General features: G+C 33.5%; 2 protein-coding genes across 3 annotated transcripts; one reads left to right on the forward strand and one right to left on the reverse strand.

Annotated features, from left to right (window-relative positions):
- Window positions 1-2,577: 2,577 nt before the first annotated feature.
- Window positions 2,578-6,628, forward strand: LOC134278165 (dynein light chain Tctex-type 5-like). Of its 2 annotated transcripts, none has more exons than XM_062760487.1 (2): window positions 2,578-2,675; window positions 5,898-6,627. In XM_062760487.1, exon 2 carries the CDS (start codon window positions 5,914-5,916, stop codon window positions 6,535-6,537), a length of 624 nt encoding a protein of 207 aa, XP_062616471.1. In that variant the 5' UTR covers window positions 2,578-2,675; window positions 5,898-5,913; the 3' UTR covers window positions 6,538-6,627. The 2 variants fall into 2 exon arrangements, with proteins under 2 accessions (XP_062616471.1, XP_062616476.1); XM_062760492.1 differs by lacking the exon at window positions 2,578-2,675 and adding an exon at window positions 5,351-5,386 and having other exon boundaries at window positions 5,898-6,628.
- Window positions 6,629-6,665: 37 nt separating this feature from the next.
- On the reverse strand, window positions 6,666-17,049 carry LOC134278181 (thioredoxin domain-containing protein 12-like). The gene is made up of 7 exons (XM_062760502.1): window positions 16,933-17,049; window positions 13,496-13,556; window positions 13,209-13,261; window positions 13,029-13,102; window positions 10,568-10,637; window positions 10,341-10,424; window positions 6,666-7,310 (listed from the first exon to the last, which is right to left on the reverse strand). Exons 1-7 carry the CDS (start codon window positions 17,018-17,020, stop codon window positions 7,225-7,227), a joined length of 516 nt encoding a protein of 171 aa, XP_062616486.1. The 5' UTR covers window positions 17,021-17,049; the 3' UTR covers window positions 6,666-7,224.
- Window positions 17,050-17,134: the final 85 nt, after the last annotated feature.

Raw genomic sequence — 17,134 nt, forward strand, 5'->3', positions numbered from 1 at the left:
TTAGAGGTCTGTGTTTGCTATGCTTCAGATGTTTTAGAGGTCCGTGTTTGCTCTGCTTCTGATGTTTTAGAGGTCCATGTTTGCTCTGCTTCCCGTCTGTATTGTTTCTATGGACCTCTGGACTTGATTACAGTGTTCTTTATTTCTATATTATCACAACATCTCTTGAAGTTGTACACAAAAAAGCTTAGAAAATAATCTCGAAATTTTAAAAAGCTTTACATGTATATATTGTATACAGGATTATATTCACCCCGTGTTATTTTCGCCCTTTTACACTTAGGAACTATTTTGCCCCGTTTTAAATTCGCCCAGTCATTGTTTTGTTTAAGAAATTATGATGTGTAATTTGAATTCGCGCCGTTTTAAATTCGCCCGATCAAGAAGAGGGCGAAGGGGGCCCCTTTATGTTCAAATGTGTCAGACTCTGTAGATGTTTAAACTCTGTAAATGAAGAGTTAAAGGTCACAGCAATTGTTTTTTCTTCTTTCCACGTATAAGATTTTGGACTAATTCTGCTTCATATGAATGCAAAAAAAGTCTGCTAATAATGGGGCGCAATTGGTAACGATGGGAAATCCAATAATTAGTTAGAGGACCTGGTCTAAAAACCACATAGATATTGTCAAAAAGAAACCCATGCATCTTTTTAATATCAATTTTAGAGTACTTGTGTGTACAATCACTATGCTTTTAAAAAAATAATTTTGCAAATGCCCAGTGACAAGGTACTTCCATTTTATGTTGAAAAAGCAGCTATCAATGATATCAAAAAGTCTCCACTTTCTTATCGTGGGGAATGGTTGTACATAAAGCTGAAAAGTCGTAAGTCTTTATGCTGTTGATTTTGTAAAAATTGATGAAATATGAAAGGATGAATAAAAATGAACTGGACTAATAACAACACATTTTGAGTGAGTTTATTAACAAAAGAGGTAAAAAAAAAATCATACGACAAATAGACGTCTTACGTCACATTACCCACGCGTTTTTAGTAGCCTATCTTGAAGAAAAAGGGCATATTTTTAGCACGGATGCTGGTAATCTCAGCGAGATTTGTAGATCGAGCCAGACTAAACATTTTGGTCTGACGTCTTTACGCGAAACTGGCTGAGATTAGGATTCTGTAAGTTGAGTCTTTGAAGATAATAATAAAAAAAGAAAGAAAACAAACATTTTATTTGTGACAGCAAAGTGGCAGTAATTTCCCTATACATTAGAGGCCATATATTCATAGTTTCTTCCATTTAAAAAAAATGACATGCGTTTGTCAGAGTATCACCACTTAGAATGTTTTGTTTACTGTACCATGCTATTCTCTTCTATCACCAGCATCGCACACGCCCTCACACAAACATTTAACTCTATTACAGGCCGTTAAGGAGATATTTCTATGTGTCTCCATTCAGCTGGTAGGGTAAAGTAGGGAGGGTTTCTTTCAATATTTATACTGCTTTATTATCGACAGAGGATTGACATTACGGTGTGAGTGATTTCCCTCGAGGTGCATGTAACCATTACTACATGTGATGAACCAATTGTCTTTTAAATACTGCAGTTGTAAATACAGATGTATGCAAAGCTTGCCAATGAATCCCTATTTGCTCAATCGATATTGGAGAAATCCAATTTAATCTTGCTTATAACCTTGTGTCAATACAGGGCTTTGTATGGCACGGATACTTCATTAAAAATGCGCCGTTTTTTATTATTTAAAATTCCTCGTAAACAGACAACCGAGTGGTTAGACATATTATCAGCTGAATTAATTATAGGTTCTTGTTCTTTGACATATTTTACAAAGAAGATACAGAACACAGAAGACCAGACGAAACTTCGTACTTAGCCTAGATTCTCGTTTGTTTGATTTGATAATTTATACTTATATAAAACAAGAAATTTGATATGACTCCGTAGAGTTTAAGGATTAAGTATATGCATTAATTGAGTATTGTCCCTGAATCGATTCGTATTTCTTTCTTTCTTTTCAAAAAACCCATTTGTAAGTCAGACATCGTAATTTAATGTAAGGAATCTCAAAGTACAATTTAGATTTTTTATTATAATCATATAATTATCCTTCTCAAATTACCTTTTACACTTACACAGATTTAAAAAAAAGTGAAAAAAATTATATCAGATACCCCTCTCGATGTCCCTCTCTCTTACGAGTTTGAATTTTCCGGAGGGGGGGGGGGGCAGCAAAACGAATAATATTAAGCCTCTGGGTAATTCAGGCAAGTTAATTGTTGTGTTATTTGCATTAATTCAGTGATTTTAAAAATTAGGAGATATTATCCTATACTTTTCTGTTTTTAATTTTTTAATAAGGAAAAAGTTGAATTTATTTTTCAAAGTGAGAAGATGTTGTACTTGTTAATTTTCTAATACTTTAATAATTGCCTCCCCCCCCCCAAAAAAAAAAACCCCAAAAAAACGCATATATTTTGCTCTAAAAATGATAGCAAAGGGGCATTTGAAATTTAAAAATGGTCGTGTTTCTATCCATCATTATCCTGAATAGCTCACACTGGGAATATCCCAGTACTGCGTGTTGTGTGAGAGCGACTGTTGTTCCTTTAAAGGGCCCTCGCCCCGCCTTTGTAACCACTCAATACACGACCGCAGTCATCGGTGGATCTCTATAAACAGAAACATGCTGTAAATTCTAACAGGTAAGGACACACTAGTATTGTCATTTGTAGCGATTCACTTTTATTATCATAATTCTATAGGGAAATTCAAACAATTACTGAAAGAAACTTACATGTTTAAAATTAATACGAGGATCAAAATCTTTGGAATCTGAAACAGTTCTCATTTGAAATTAGTTCAATTGCTTTTCAATTAATTTTGTTTTAGTTGAGTTTTTCTGAATTTCACAATTTAATTTCTCTCTATAGTTTCTTCTTAAATCAGATAAAAATTTAGGTAAAACTTTTTGACATAATTATTTGATCTCGGGAACGTACTTTAATATTGAAGGAAGCTCCCTGGAATATGTTTGTTATCTTTAAAGGACACCTTGTCAAACTTCAGATAGCGATCAAATTAATGTCGGGTGTTGTTTACGATCTGTGGAGTTCTAATAACTGTCTGTATCCGAGGAATAGACGAGCTCCTGACCCCCCTCACCTGTCACACCGAACTGTCCCGTCTGTATAGGTATCAATACAAAAGACACCGCTCTGACAGGTGCGCGCTGATTTAACCAATTATATTAACTCTAATTTATTTAAATATGTTACATGTAAAACCAATGTATAAAAATCCTAATGGAAATTCCAGAACTGTCTTGATCGATTCCAGTGGAATTATTTTGTTAGGAAGCGGTTCATTGAAAAGACTTGAGAATAATATCCTGTTAGCTTTTATCGACTTATGGATTTTTTTCTCTTTTTTTCATGTCAAAGATCGCGATAAAACTGAGCCCTGTCTCCGACTGTCGATATTAGACATTAAGACGAAATTACATAGACTCCAACGACGGTTCACAGACCTTAAATAGAATTAATCCGAGGAAGAAAGTAGTGAGGATTGGGGGGATAACCGCTAAGTGATTTGAACCCGACTCTAAAGTAAACGAGTTAAGTTGGACTAGTACTGGAGTAATCTCACTGAACAAGAATTTATTAAAAATCAAATGAGGCTTCTTAGAAACACCTTTGATTAAGTAGTTGATTGATTTCCAAAGTGTGAGTGGGTATGCATAATTGAAAAGTTTGAAAAATACTTATTTTAACCTCCACTGTGAATTTCCCTGCGATATGCATTGGAAAATCACCATATATTTAAGATCCTTCGTGACTTTAGCGCATTTTCATTAATATTTGGAATTTCAATTTGTTCCTGACAAACAAAATGACGTTGGACTACCTTCATGCTCTTTTGAATGTAGAAAATGTTGGTTTTTTTGCACAAAATAAACTCACTAACGTTCAGTTGTTTTTGTGTTCTGTCAAAAATGTCTTTTGTAAATATTTAGCCTTGATTGTAACTTCTGAACGGTTAGTGCTTGGGTTTAAATATTTCACTTGGTTATTTTTTTTGACAAGACTTTTCTTTGGATACCAACACTTTACATATCATGATCTTGACCTTTGACTTTTATCTACTTTTTAAAAAACACTCTCCTTGCCTGTATAATTTGAATGTTTAATATAATACATGCTTTTGGGCTTTCATATTTCAATACACATGTAACTATGTATATACCGGGTATTGCTTTTAACAAGACCTTTCTTTTGATTATCAACATTTTTGACACTATGATTTTAGAGTTCGACCTACTTCTGGAAAAAAGATTAAAACTTCTTAAACTCTCTTAATCTTAGGGCTTTCATTACATGTAATTTCACATCTGTATTTCTTGTGACAAGACCAACATTTTTTGTCTCGATGACCTCAAAGAGTGGTCTGCTACAGAAAACGTTTAATATGACTATTACTGGTGACTAGTTTTAATTCTGGTGATTTGTTTTACTGGTGGGATGGTGCTAAGGCCTTATCATTTCATTTCACGTGTATTCTCTAACACTATACTTTTCTCTGGGTACCAACATCTTTGACGTTATGACCTTGATTTTCTACTTCTGGAAAACTTTTAACTTGGTCATAACTTCTGGTTAAGTTGGTGATAGGGCTGTCATATTTCACAGGTGTAATCTTTGTGACAATTACTTTGAGTACTGATTTTTTTCCACCCCATGACTTTGACTTTACAGTTTGACCTACTTTTGAAAACTTTAACCTTTCCATGGGCAAATTTAAAAGAAAAATTAATAAATTAAAATTGGCCATATCAACGTTTGAATGAGACGCGATAGGTCTTTCAATATTGTGGAATATTCAACATGTATATGACCTGTGAAAAGACCTTTCTAAAATAAATTGCTTTTTGGCCTCTCGACCTTGACCTTGAAGTTTGACCTACTTTTTCAAATAACATGGAACATGTAATAAGGAGAGAGGTATGGTAAAGAGTGGATTATGTGTTCCTTGAAACTCTTACCGCGGGATTTCTATCTTTGTCGGCAATAAATCCCGCGAAGCGCTGGAAGTAATTTCCTATGTCTAAAGAATTCAAGGTAGATATAGGGGCAATAAACACAAAGTTCAATACTGCATTACATAATTCACAAAAATCCGCGCTGTCACTTTCAACAGGGTATAACCTAGCTACAAGTGTCTTATCAACACGACATGCATCATGGAAACGACACGTGTTGACATATTTTGACATTTAATCCTGCCGAGCACATTTCTAACAAATCAGGAAAAGTCTTCAAAACCAATGCTATATGTTCTATTTGAGAAGAAAAAATAAATTCCCACCTTTTGGTTGAATTTCCAGGACCGTCGCGATAACTCCGGAAAGGGATGCGGGGTCACAGGCACTTGTTTCGTGCGTGCGGGGTAGGGAAAGAGAGAATCAAAAATATTTCGCTACAATTTAAGAATCCAGTGCAGTCATTAATTGGTATTCCTCTTTTTTCCATCCTTGCAATGCCAAGGGTCTTGCGTCAACATATTGCTGTCCGTGGGTCCTGAGCCAACACGTACGTTGCATCGGCAACGTGTTGACTCAGGACCCCTGGCATTGCGAGAACTGGATGTCTTTTATCTGATCAGTAATGATTTTTTAAAAATTTTGTTTCATAAGGAAAATGTTCGAGTACCGGGTATGTGATTAATTAAATGAGAGTTAAATTGCACACAACGTACTACCCTTTCCATGCCCTATATTTTTAGGTTGAATGAGTAGGATATTATAATGTATATATAGTCTGCCTATGCTGAGAGAGTTATTTATGCCAACAATCTTTACATGTACTCCAGGATGGCGTCTAAAGTATGAATACTCAGTATTTATAATTTAACCCAATTTTTACTTTTAGATTTCCCAACAACGACATGAGCGATCAATTAACAATGGAGACATTAGAACAACACCATCAAGACAACATTCCCCGTCAGCGGCGACGGTCCTCCATCAAGCCCGAAGGGTCAGAAAGCACCACCCAAGGTCTCACGGGGCCTAACTTTCGGCGAATGTCCCGGATCGAGCCACGGGCTAGCTTACAGTACGGACTGGCGGGTAGGCGTCCCTCCCAGGCTTCCCGCCGTACCAGTGTGTCCTGGACCTCACAGGGAACAAAACACAACGTCATCCCCGTCCGGCTCCAAAACACCTACCGGATGCATCCCGAATCCAAGGAGAAATTTAATCCCACCTCGGTAGAAAAAATGATGAAAGGAGTGCTCGAATCGTATCTGGATGGAGAGAATTACGAACACAAGATGTGTGCAAATTTAGCTCAAAATCTATCTGACGTCATCAAGTCACGTGTTAAAGACTTGGGTTTCCCTAGATACAAGTTAGTGTGTAATGTGTTGATAGGCGAGAACGCTAACCAGGCCCTTCTCATGACCAGCAGGTGCCTGTGGAACAGTGATACGGATAACTTTGCTCAGGCCCACTTCAGCAAGGGCAAGTTATATGCAATAGCTACTGTGTTTGCTACATATTTTGAGTGACCGTCCTTTTAAAATGTAACTCTTTAGTGCAATGGAAGTGTGAATTATTATCATCAATAAATTATTATTTATCTACCAGGAGCAAAAATTTAACATTTTTTTCTTGGTGACAAAGCAAAAGAGAAATGGACTTTTCATAAAATTTAATGATAGCTTTGTTCATTTCTAGCACTACATTAAAGGTATAGTTCAAACTTCCAAAAAAAAAAATTCCAAAAACTAGAATAAATATTTTAAAATACAACATACCCAGACATACCACTCATAATCTAATGGTGTAAAACACACACACACATGGAAGGTACATGTATAGAGAAAAATATTTCTACAAATAGATACATGTACATGTAACACGAACATCACTATAAATATTTAAGGTATGTACTGGAAGAGTTAAACCCTTGTTAATCATGAACTATACAATTCAAGTGAGTAAATACTAAGTGACCAAATAATAAATGCAAAATAATCAATCCTGTTACTGCAATGAATAAAAATAACCAAGCACATGTACACACACGCAGAAATCATTAAAAATCCTAAGATCCACCCCTCATACTCACATCCTGATGAGTAAACTGAGATCACGGTGTGTAAGAAGTTACACTAATTGCATATTTCTTTGTGTAGTGTGAATGAAAAAGTATTTTAAAAAATTTCCCGAGAGCTAAGTGTGAGGGCAATCTATCACAATTCGTCAGACATGGAGGTTGTCTTCTCCTCCTCTGGGGGACTGTGGATTTTCTCCATAACTCGCTTCATTGTGGGTACAACTGAAAGTAAAAAAAATACAAATTTGTAAGTTTGTTTGTATGCATACCCGGTAGATGTACAAACTCTCTGTCTACTCTGGACACCACTGGTACCCCAAACTGGCCCGGGTTTGACAACATTCCAAGTTAGACAAGGTTCTGGGTACGACAACATTATGGGTAAGACAACATTTGAAGTTAGACAACATTGTGGGTGAGACAACATTCCAATTAGACAACATTCCAGGGTAAATAACATTCCGTGGTAGACAACATTTTGGGGTTGACAACTTTCCAGGTTACACAACATTTAAAACAATTGAATTAACAGTTTACATTGTATGAGGACAAGATTTCAGAATAGACAACATCTGGATTTAAATAGAGAAGTTTTTACTGTACTAGGTATAAAGAAAAATTTGAAAAAATTAAAATTTAATAAATATCCAAAGATTTTAATCTGAAAATTAATCAATGAAATATATTTAAAATAACTAAACACAAATATTTTTGAAATATAAACTTTTTAATAAAGAAAGGGAAAAAAATCTAATTTTACATTTCATTGGAATGATGATATGAAAGAAGTCTATAAGAGAGTAAGATGCTTCAACACTGTTTTTCTGACAGCAATGTATATTCAATATATTATAAATATACAGGGAGATTTAATTTTGTGTCCATAAAAATAAATTGTAAACAATTTCATTGAGGTTGTAAGATAACTGCTTGAAAATCTTGTAACAGGAAAATAATAAAGATTTATCATCTCTGGCTGCTTCATACACACTATAAATGGTGCTAAACATTTTACATTGGGGGTTGATAAGAAAGTTGTTTATAATTAATTGCATGGAAACTTTCCTCCAACAGGCAAATATCAATAAAATTTGTATTCAAGAGCCCCAAGTAAAAGGGAGAATTTATAGGGGACAATAAAGCAATCATTACAGAAAGGTGGATCCAGGTAATTCATGACATTCACCGTGGAGGATTTATAGAAATTCATCAAGAGACAGGGCCAACAGACTACAGAACAAAGCAACTGAAATGTTTTACTGACGCAAATCATAAGCCACAATCATAAGCTGCAATCATAAGCCATGATCAGAGAGCTCAAAAATGCCAAATATAATGGACTTCTTACACTTCAATAAAAATTCAAACATGACCGAACTTTGTAAGTATACATTAAAAAGTCTACAAGCTGAGAGGTTTGTATATCTATGTCAATGTAAAAAGGAATACACAATACATTAAGAAATCAATGATTAAAAGTAACGGCATTAAACCTTCCCGAGTCAATGGAGTTGCTTTGATTTCTGTATGAAAAGGATCTACTACTCTGTGTCTAAACAATAAACATGGGTGTATGGGGAGGAAGGATCGAGAGGCTCCTCTTATTTATCTGTCACGTGGATTAAGGAATCAGATAGCTCCGGGCCCCCTCCTACCGCGTTACCCATTCATATACTGACCCGACGTACCCCCAACATAAAAACACATTGTAAATATTTATATACCTCACCACATTTTATACACATGGTCGTTCATATGGAAAATTATAAGTTACAAGTTCCATGCATAAATATCCATAAATTAATAATTAAAGAGCTGAAATAGAAGTCGGGGGTATTTATAATCCAGTAAATCTGTTACTGATACAAATATCTGAGTTTTTAATTCTTGTTAGGGGAGGGCAACACCTGGGGTTTGCTGAGAGAGATCAGCCCTGTTTTATTGAAGAGTGGCATTTGAACAAGATGACAGGAATAGGACCTCATTAACTTAAATAGGTCAAGGTCAGTTCCAGTCGCAGAATTTAAAGTATTTCATACACAGTTATACATGTATTATATTACGATCAACCCATCCGAGTTAAAAGCAACATCACATTTATAATCATTGATTGGCACAAACAGGCAGACAGACAATATCAACCAATAAAAGTACCTCCATTTTGATTTCAATTCTAGCTTAAGTTTGTGAAACACAACAAAATGACAGCTATTAAAGGACATATGTTACAAACTTTTTATTTTCTATTCCACGTTTCACAACAATTTTTAGTAAGAAAAAAAAAGTTGTATAGAATTGGAAGGATGGCTACAGAAAGATTTTATTTGGAACATCATTATTGAAAATTAACATTTGCATCACTTACAACCAAAATATATCCAAAAATATATACCAAACAATTGTCCATTTTTTGTTTGGATCATCTGTCCTTAAATCAATGTAAATGCTGAGAAAAAATTTCTTTCTTTTAAGGGGTCGACTATGGTTTTATTGTGTGCAAACTACAATAGCAAAACTATTCATTTTTATACCATATATGACTTACATTAACTTAAGTGTACATGCAAAGTTTGGGGAAAATCTACCACCCAGGTATTTTTAAGGGACCGTCTCAGAATACAGGTACATTTACTATAGGATTATATAGGAAAATGCCAATTTTTCGCACTTTAGAGCAAATTATACAAATATTACAATAGATTTTTTGCTCAAACTATAATATATGATGGGTAATACTATATTGTACATTATATGTAAGAAACACAAAATTCTATCGCCCTGTATCCAGAGGGGGCATCTCAAAATGCCAAAAAATAACAAATTTCCTTGATTTCATAGAGTAATACAAAATATGACCCATGCAAAGAATTTATTCAAAAAAATTATAAAAATGACGGAGAGATTATCAAATTCCTATGTTTCAAAATTCAAGAACATATGTTTATTACTTTTTCTTTTATAGCATTTTTTATTACCCCATCTTTGAGAGCGTCACGTTATCTAACGTCAAAAACACACTATTATGACGCCAATCTATCTATCAGTTTAAAAATCGGTTTAATAATCAGTTATTTGAAATTCTAATAAAGTTTTTCGACCCGTAATTTCTTAATTTTGTTTAGTTTTATTAATTAAGTGAAAAAAGTTGCTTTAAAAGAGTAAATACTCTTCATTTAACTGATGCGCGAAGTATTGCTCAATGGAAACTACAGTCGGCCCCCTTAAATAGAACACCATTAAAAGAGAACTTACTGAGTTCTGGGGAATAGTAGTAATATTTATATTCATCATGGCCCCCTACATTGTAAAAGTCCTTTCTTACATTTCCCTCTGGATCTGAAATGATTAATCGACAATTTAGTTGGAGAAAAAATACATATAAACATGATAAATGTCAAATTCTGTCTGAATAATAGGGTTCAATAGCTGTTAACAGCTTTGCTCATAACAAGAAATAAGATTTATTACGTTTTCTTTACCTAAGAACAATATCCGAGGTATATATCCGCCGTCCGGTAAATACTGCTCCCCTTTAGGTTCCTCATCATCCTAAAATAACGAGGAAAAAAGTTTTAATCTAAACATTGAATAAAAAAATAGCTACTGGTATACTTTTTTTTCAAATTAACTTTTTTATATCTGTTTTTAAGTTTCAAATCTAACTCTATTCATTTTCAATTTTTAATCTAAACATTGAAAAAAAAAAATAGCTACTGGTATACTTTTTTTCAAATTAACTTTTTTATATCTGTTTTTAAGTTTCAAATCTAACTCTATTCATTTTTTACTTGTATCTTGTGTTTGAGTGCTGAAACAGAAATATAAAACCTCTGTAAAATGACAGTGCTGTATGTGTTTGTGACGTAGAGTGCATAAAGGGAAATAACTTCAGACTGAACTCTGTTTCATTGATTGCTCTGTGTTTTTGAGATTATTGGTGCACAAAAGGAATGGGTATACTTTTTCTACAAAAGCTTTACAACTTCCTTCATCTTGAAAATATACTCTAAAACATTATTTTATTTTTTAGTATAAACTATTTTGCTCTAATATTGATGCCAACAAAAAGCGATGTAGGAACTTCTTTGGAGAGAGTAAAAAAAGCCTTAGAGAGTTAAGCTTGAGTGGCCCTCCCTCTGTGAGAGATTATATCATTTTCATGCTTTGTGTATTCTATTTTGGTGTGCATACACTGTATAAAGGGAAATTACTCCAAACTTAACTTTTTATCATTTTCATGCTTTTTGTATTGTTAATTAATGTGTGTAAAGGGAAATAACTCCAGATAGATTGCTGTTTCATCCTGTTTGAATTGTGATGTGAACTATTTGCAAAATGATCTGTATCAGTTCAAATGTTTGTGATATATTGTACAAAAAAGAGAAATAACCTCAGATTGATTGCTGTTTTATTCTGTTTGAATTGTGATGTGAACTAATAATGGAGTGATAACTTTATCAGTTGAAATGTTTGTAGACCTTTCAACTAATTTTTCAAGTTGCACATATAGTAAAAAACATTGCATAGATAGATTTATAGGTACATGAAATTATCAAAAAAGATAATGACTTATGCATATATTTAATTACATCATTAAAAAAGTTTAATTATTTATTTTTGACTTTTCCGATGTTGTGTTTTAAGGATAGGTAACTCAGGTGTGAAAAATGACCAACTTAGTGCTGATTTATGAGTTATCGTTTATAGGAATGACATATAGGCTGCTTCAGAATTGGTATTGTTATGTACACAAAAGGGTTCCTTACATTGTTTTGTACACAAAAATGTTGACCATGCAGTGATTGGGAAGGGCTTGCGCCACGCGCCATAGTCGCATTGAAGTGAAAAATGGCGCATTAAATCAATCAATCGTGGCGCCATGGTGCGCATTCAATTTTAGCGATGTTATTTGGAAATATATTTTGGGTACGACTTTCTTACTTGTTTTACTTTCTTTTTAAAAATGCAGTCAATTTAAAACAACAAATTTCATTGGTTGAAACCTGACAAAAAGTACTTCCGGTTAAACGAAGCACTTACATGAGGTACAATACTTCTTTCATTTGTATGGTTGGGCTGTTTCCTTTCCAAAACTGTCGTAATTTTAACAAAAATACGGGTCAGTTATATTTTAAGCATGTTCCTGTAAATTTGCTGCAGTTCATTTTGTTAATTAAAAAGTAATTTTGTTATTTCTTAAAAAAATTTAATGCCCATCAAAAATGTTTTTCCCACTGGACATTTTGGCCTTCCCAATCACTGACCATGAGAAAGAGAATGCCTTCACTCTACCTGAAATAACAGGGTCAAATGAATGGGGAACAGACTATATTCAATATTTTAACTCTCTTTGACGATTATTTTGAAGAAGAAAATTTAATGTCATGTTTTTCGTGTTTGCGCTTTTTCATTTCCTATATAGCTATATATATTTTTACAAGTAAATGCAGCAATTGATCATCTTACTTGTGTTACTAAGCACGAAGGGGAACGATCGAGTATAAAAATTTAATTAGGTTAGAACTATAAAGGAGGGTAGATTTCACTTTTTATTTTAATTAAAACTTTTAATTATATGTAGTGAAATGGTGTCCGCAACCATACAGTAAATAAGTTTAATATTGGTGCTAAATTTTAAAACCACTGGATTCTACTGAGAACAAAGAAACACTTGGGAAATGCTAAAAACTGCCTTGCGTGTAAACAGTTCGATACCCCGAGCCTGCTCTCAACATGTTTCAGCAGTGAGTTATCGTTCATAAAACCTACCCCTAGCGGCAGTTGAAAGGCCTAATGTTTGTGATAAATTGTGCACAAAGGGAAATAACTCCAGATTGATTGCTGTTTCATTCTGTGTGAATTGTAATTGTGGAGTGATCTTTTTATATATTTAAATGTTTGTGACATATTGTACATAAAGGGAAATAACTCCAGACAGACCTCTGTGTGTACCATGATGAAGTTTTTACTCAGTTCTTCTATTTCTTTAGATTCAGCAAACTGGGGCATCAGGGCTACAACATATATCATAGTGAATATACTGAAAACAAATTAAGGATGCCATTTACAGGAAAGTTTGAATTCCATGATATTCCATGATATTTATTTGTTGTAAGTTACCTTTACATGCTCCACACCAGGACTTGTGGATAACCAGCATCAGGGGCTTGTTCCTAAAATGTCATATTGTTCATGTTATGTTGAGTTTAAAAAGATATATAAATCATATGTGGGTTATGTACTTTTTAGGCTATAGTAACATTTATTCCCATACTGAAACACGAAGCATTTCATTGTTTATAATGTTTCATAAGTTCTTCATTGAATTGTTATTTTCTGTTTGTCCAAATGGAAATTTACAAATTGCTGATTTTTTCGGTTTATACAAATAAAAATCTAAGACCTACTGTTCTTTAGCTGCTTTTAATCCATCTTCAAAGGTCATCCAATCGATATTGTCACCCCAACCTGTCAACAAGTCAGAGCTGGTAAGTTTAAGATAAATTTTATTTGCTCAGCATCTCAAGATTGTCCATTTATTAAGTGCTTGCCACATTATTATAAGGCTGTTTAAAATTAAAACTACGTTTAACGTCACCCGCGCGCGTAGGTTTATGAGAAAAAATGTCTGTTCCGGTTTGGTTCTACAATTACGACTGAATTCTGCTTCCCGTAGTGACAGAAAATGTGCTTTGATCAAGGCAGTTGGTTTCTTAAAGCTAGTGAATTAAAAATTTTGGGACCAATGATTTTATGGTTGAAGTTAATGACAAAGTCTAGTTTGTTGATTTTTTTTTTGTCAGTCTTCAAATCACATGTTCAAACTGACAGTGACAGACTCTCAGTTCGTGATTTTATTGGCTGAACTTTTTATTGTATTTTGGAGAGAATCGAAAAACTTTTTTACTGAGTGGAAAGTGTGTCAAAAACCAAGATTAATATATACAGTGAAAAGCATCATTCAAATCTTATTTGATATGTTTCATATTAAAAATATTTCTGTAAAAATCGAAAGGAACAGCAATGAGTAAAGTAATTGATTTCTTCATAATTCATGTACCTACAAATAGCTACAATTTTTTGAAAAGATAATACTTGTCATAACCATTTGAGCAGGGAGAAGCTTACTGAAGAAGGGCCTTTGAAGTGAAGGAGAGTCAGACGTGAAGAATCCTGTCTTTAGTGTGGAATTCAAGGTATTAAAGATAATCTAACAGCTATCAGTATGGTCCAGATATAAGTATTCACAATTTCAAAACTTAATGCTAGTACATCGAGTACTAAGAAAAAATACGACATAATTCAATTTGAGATATTTCAACCTATATGAACAGTTTTAAATATTGTCATCATTAATTTTAATTGTAGATATTGATCAACTATTCCCACAAGAAGAAGCATTTGCCTCCAGGGTACCATGGACGTGTGGCAATATAAATCCAAAGGACAACTGAGGCCTACTTAAAAGCCACTTTCCTGCACATTCAGTCTTAGACTACATTGTTTGCTAACAATAGGACTCAAACTGATTCACATACTAAGGAAAAACTCTGCTAGGGAAATTAATCTTAAGTGTCATATCAATTAAATGCTCTTATTACTTAATTGTTATGTTTTTAATGTAATGAATAGGTTAATTTTAATAAATTCACAATTGTTTAAAAATTTTGTTTGTTTATTTTTTTCCTCCCTCCCTCGTAGGTTTTGAACTTTAGATGTGACGTTAAACGTAGAATTAACTTTGAACAGCCTAAAAGAAAAATACACCTAAAATGTGTACTTCAAAGCAGTCAAATGGCAAGGAGGCAACCTAATTCAAGTGATGCTTTATTTGTTGGTGATAGGGCCGTTTACATGGCGGTAGCATCTATTTAATGACGATTAAGTTGTAGAAGAATCATCTGTTTACTGATTTCTTGCATCTCGTGAGTTAGCTCCGTGAAATAAATTTTGAAAAAGGTAGGCAGAGTTGCGACACCAGCTGGTGTTGCTGAATTCCCACTTTTCAGTATGGCCTCCGGCCGCCCTCCGCTCTGACTCTCACCTGCACAAGTCACATTATAAATGCAGGGGTTAGAGTCAAGAGGAATTTCGGATTATCTACTCCCTTGAGGGGTATTTTCAATGGTTATAGGTAATACAGTTAAAGATTGTTTAGAACTAAATAAGTGACATTGAAGCTCTTGCAATAAATATACACTTTTTTTATTGGGTGGCTTTGTAGCTCTATGTTCTTTCAATATACATTATATTTCTTTTTCTGGGAGCTATAGCTCTGCAGCTACATTTGAAATGCCGTAAATGACTGTATTTATTGACCAATTAAGGTCCCTTGTGGGGCAAAGAGAAAGTACATTTTTAACACTTTTGTATAATGGTTATAATCACATACACAAAACATCATATATTTATATATGCATACACGAATGATCGACCTTATACACCATTGGAAGTTCTTATTGCTCCTGGCAGAACTTTCACCCGATAGTCCAGAGCACCAAATTATCTATCATTGAACAGAGAAAACGGTTCATTCTACCTATTCCCACTTTTTGAAAATTAGGTAGAAAGAGGTAAGATTTTATGTGGGAATAGGTGGAATTTTTGTGTAAACTAATAATTATCTATACAAACATATAGATACTGTATAAACAGTGATTAATGAACACGTTGGAATATAGGATACATATAGGTAAATTTGCTTTTTTAAATCATAATTTTAAGTCAGATTCTTTTCTTAATATTTGAAGGAAAAAAGGGAAATTGTTAAGTGAATTTCATCATGCTTTCTCCCTTAATTGTATTTTCTAAAATTCAGCTACATGTGTATTTGAATTCATTTTTAAAAATATTAATCTATTTCTTTTAATGATTTAAAATCAATACATTAAAGTGGGTATCCTTTTGTAATATGTTGAAAAATCCATATACCGGTATCAAATTAAAATAAATCATTCTTATCATAAGTCTTTGATTTGATTTAAAATGTACAAAATATAGGTAAATCTAAGATGGAGTGTAATTAGTCTAATTACTGTGAAAACATAATCAGGTCCAGGAAAATCACTATATTTAGCTATATAGCTAAATCTACCTATATAGCTTTATTTACCTATATAATATAGCTTTATTTAGCTATTTCATAGTAAATTTTTGTTTTATAAAAAGCAGACAAGAAGTCGCATAATGAGACAATATTAGTTTTCAACTTTGAAATGGACTGAAAACGATTCACCAAAAACCCACTTCTAAAAATGTTTCTCCTTTTGTGCAATTGCAATCAAAGATCTAAACTTTTTGGGGCTATGTATAACAGTTAATCTGTGAGTAAGCAGCTACTTTAACAAAGAAAAGCAGTTTTGGTCAACAAGATAATTGATTGATAATAATTGAGCACAATGCAAGGCAATCACACTTAGTCATGCCTCACCGCACTTCCAGGTATACAAACATTAGTGATGCATTTTTTGGTTAAAAAGTGTTTAAAAGAGGCAACGATTTTACTATCTCTGCCCTATGTTGTTTTTATCAAACCTTTCGAAAAAAATATCAGCCATAATTTACATGCGACTTTTTGTGGCTTTTCATAAAAGAGAAATTTATTCCAAAATAGCTAAAGAAAGCTATATTTCATAGGTAAATAAAGCTATATAGGTAAATTAAGCTATATAGGTAAATATAGTGATTTTCCTGGACCTGATAATTACTATATCAAAACATCTCTTGTTCTTTGCAAGTGGGAATAGGTGGAATTGAGACTCAGATTTTTAAAAATGTCGAGTCAGGACCATTTCAAAAGGAAATGGTAAAGTCTTATTTTAAACCATTATAAATCTATACTTACCTCTTGCTAACTCATTCCCTACAACGGAAAGAAACAAGAACGGGACAAAAGCACACGTAAACACAACTTGAGATGTCATCGTTTGCATGTGGTGAAAATGAAAATAGTAGTTGTATATCGATCCCGATGCAATATAATTTTCTTGCACGTCGTCAAAATTAACACACGTCTTTTTATCCTACACAAACTTTTTATTTTCTTG

The sequence above is a fragment of the Saccostrea cucullata genome, unplaced genomic scaffold (genome assembly GCF_032062105.1).
Source record: "Saccostrea cucullata isolate Sc308-1 unplaced genomic scaffold, CSIRO_AGI_Scuc_v1 ctg1637, whole genome shotgun sequence".
Classification (NCBI taxonomy): domain Eukaryota; kingdom Metazoa; phylum Mollusca; class Bivalvia; order Ostreida; family Ostreidae; genus Saccostrea; species Saccostrea cuccullata.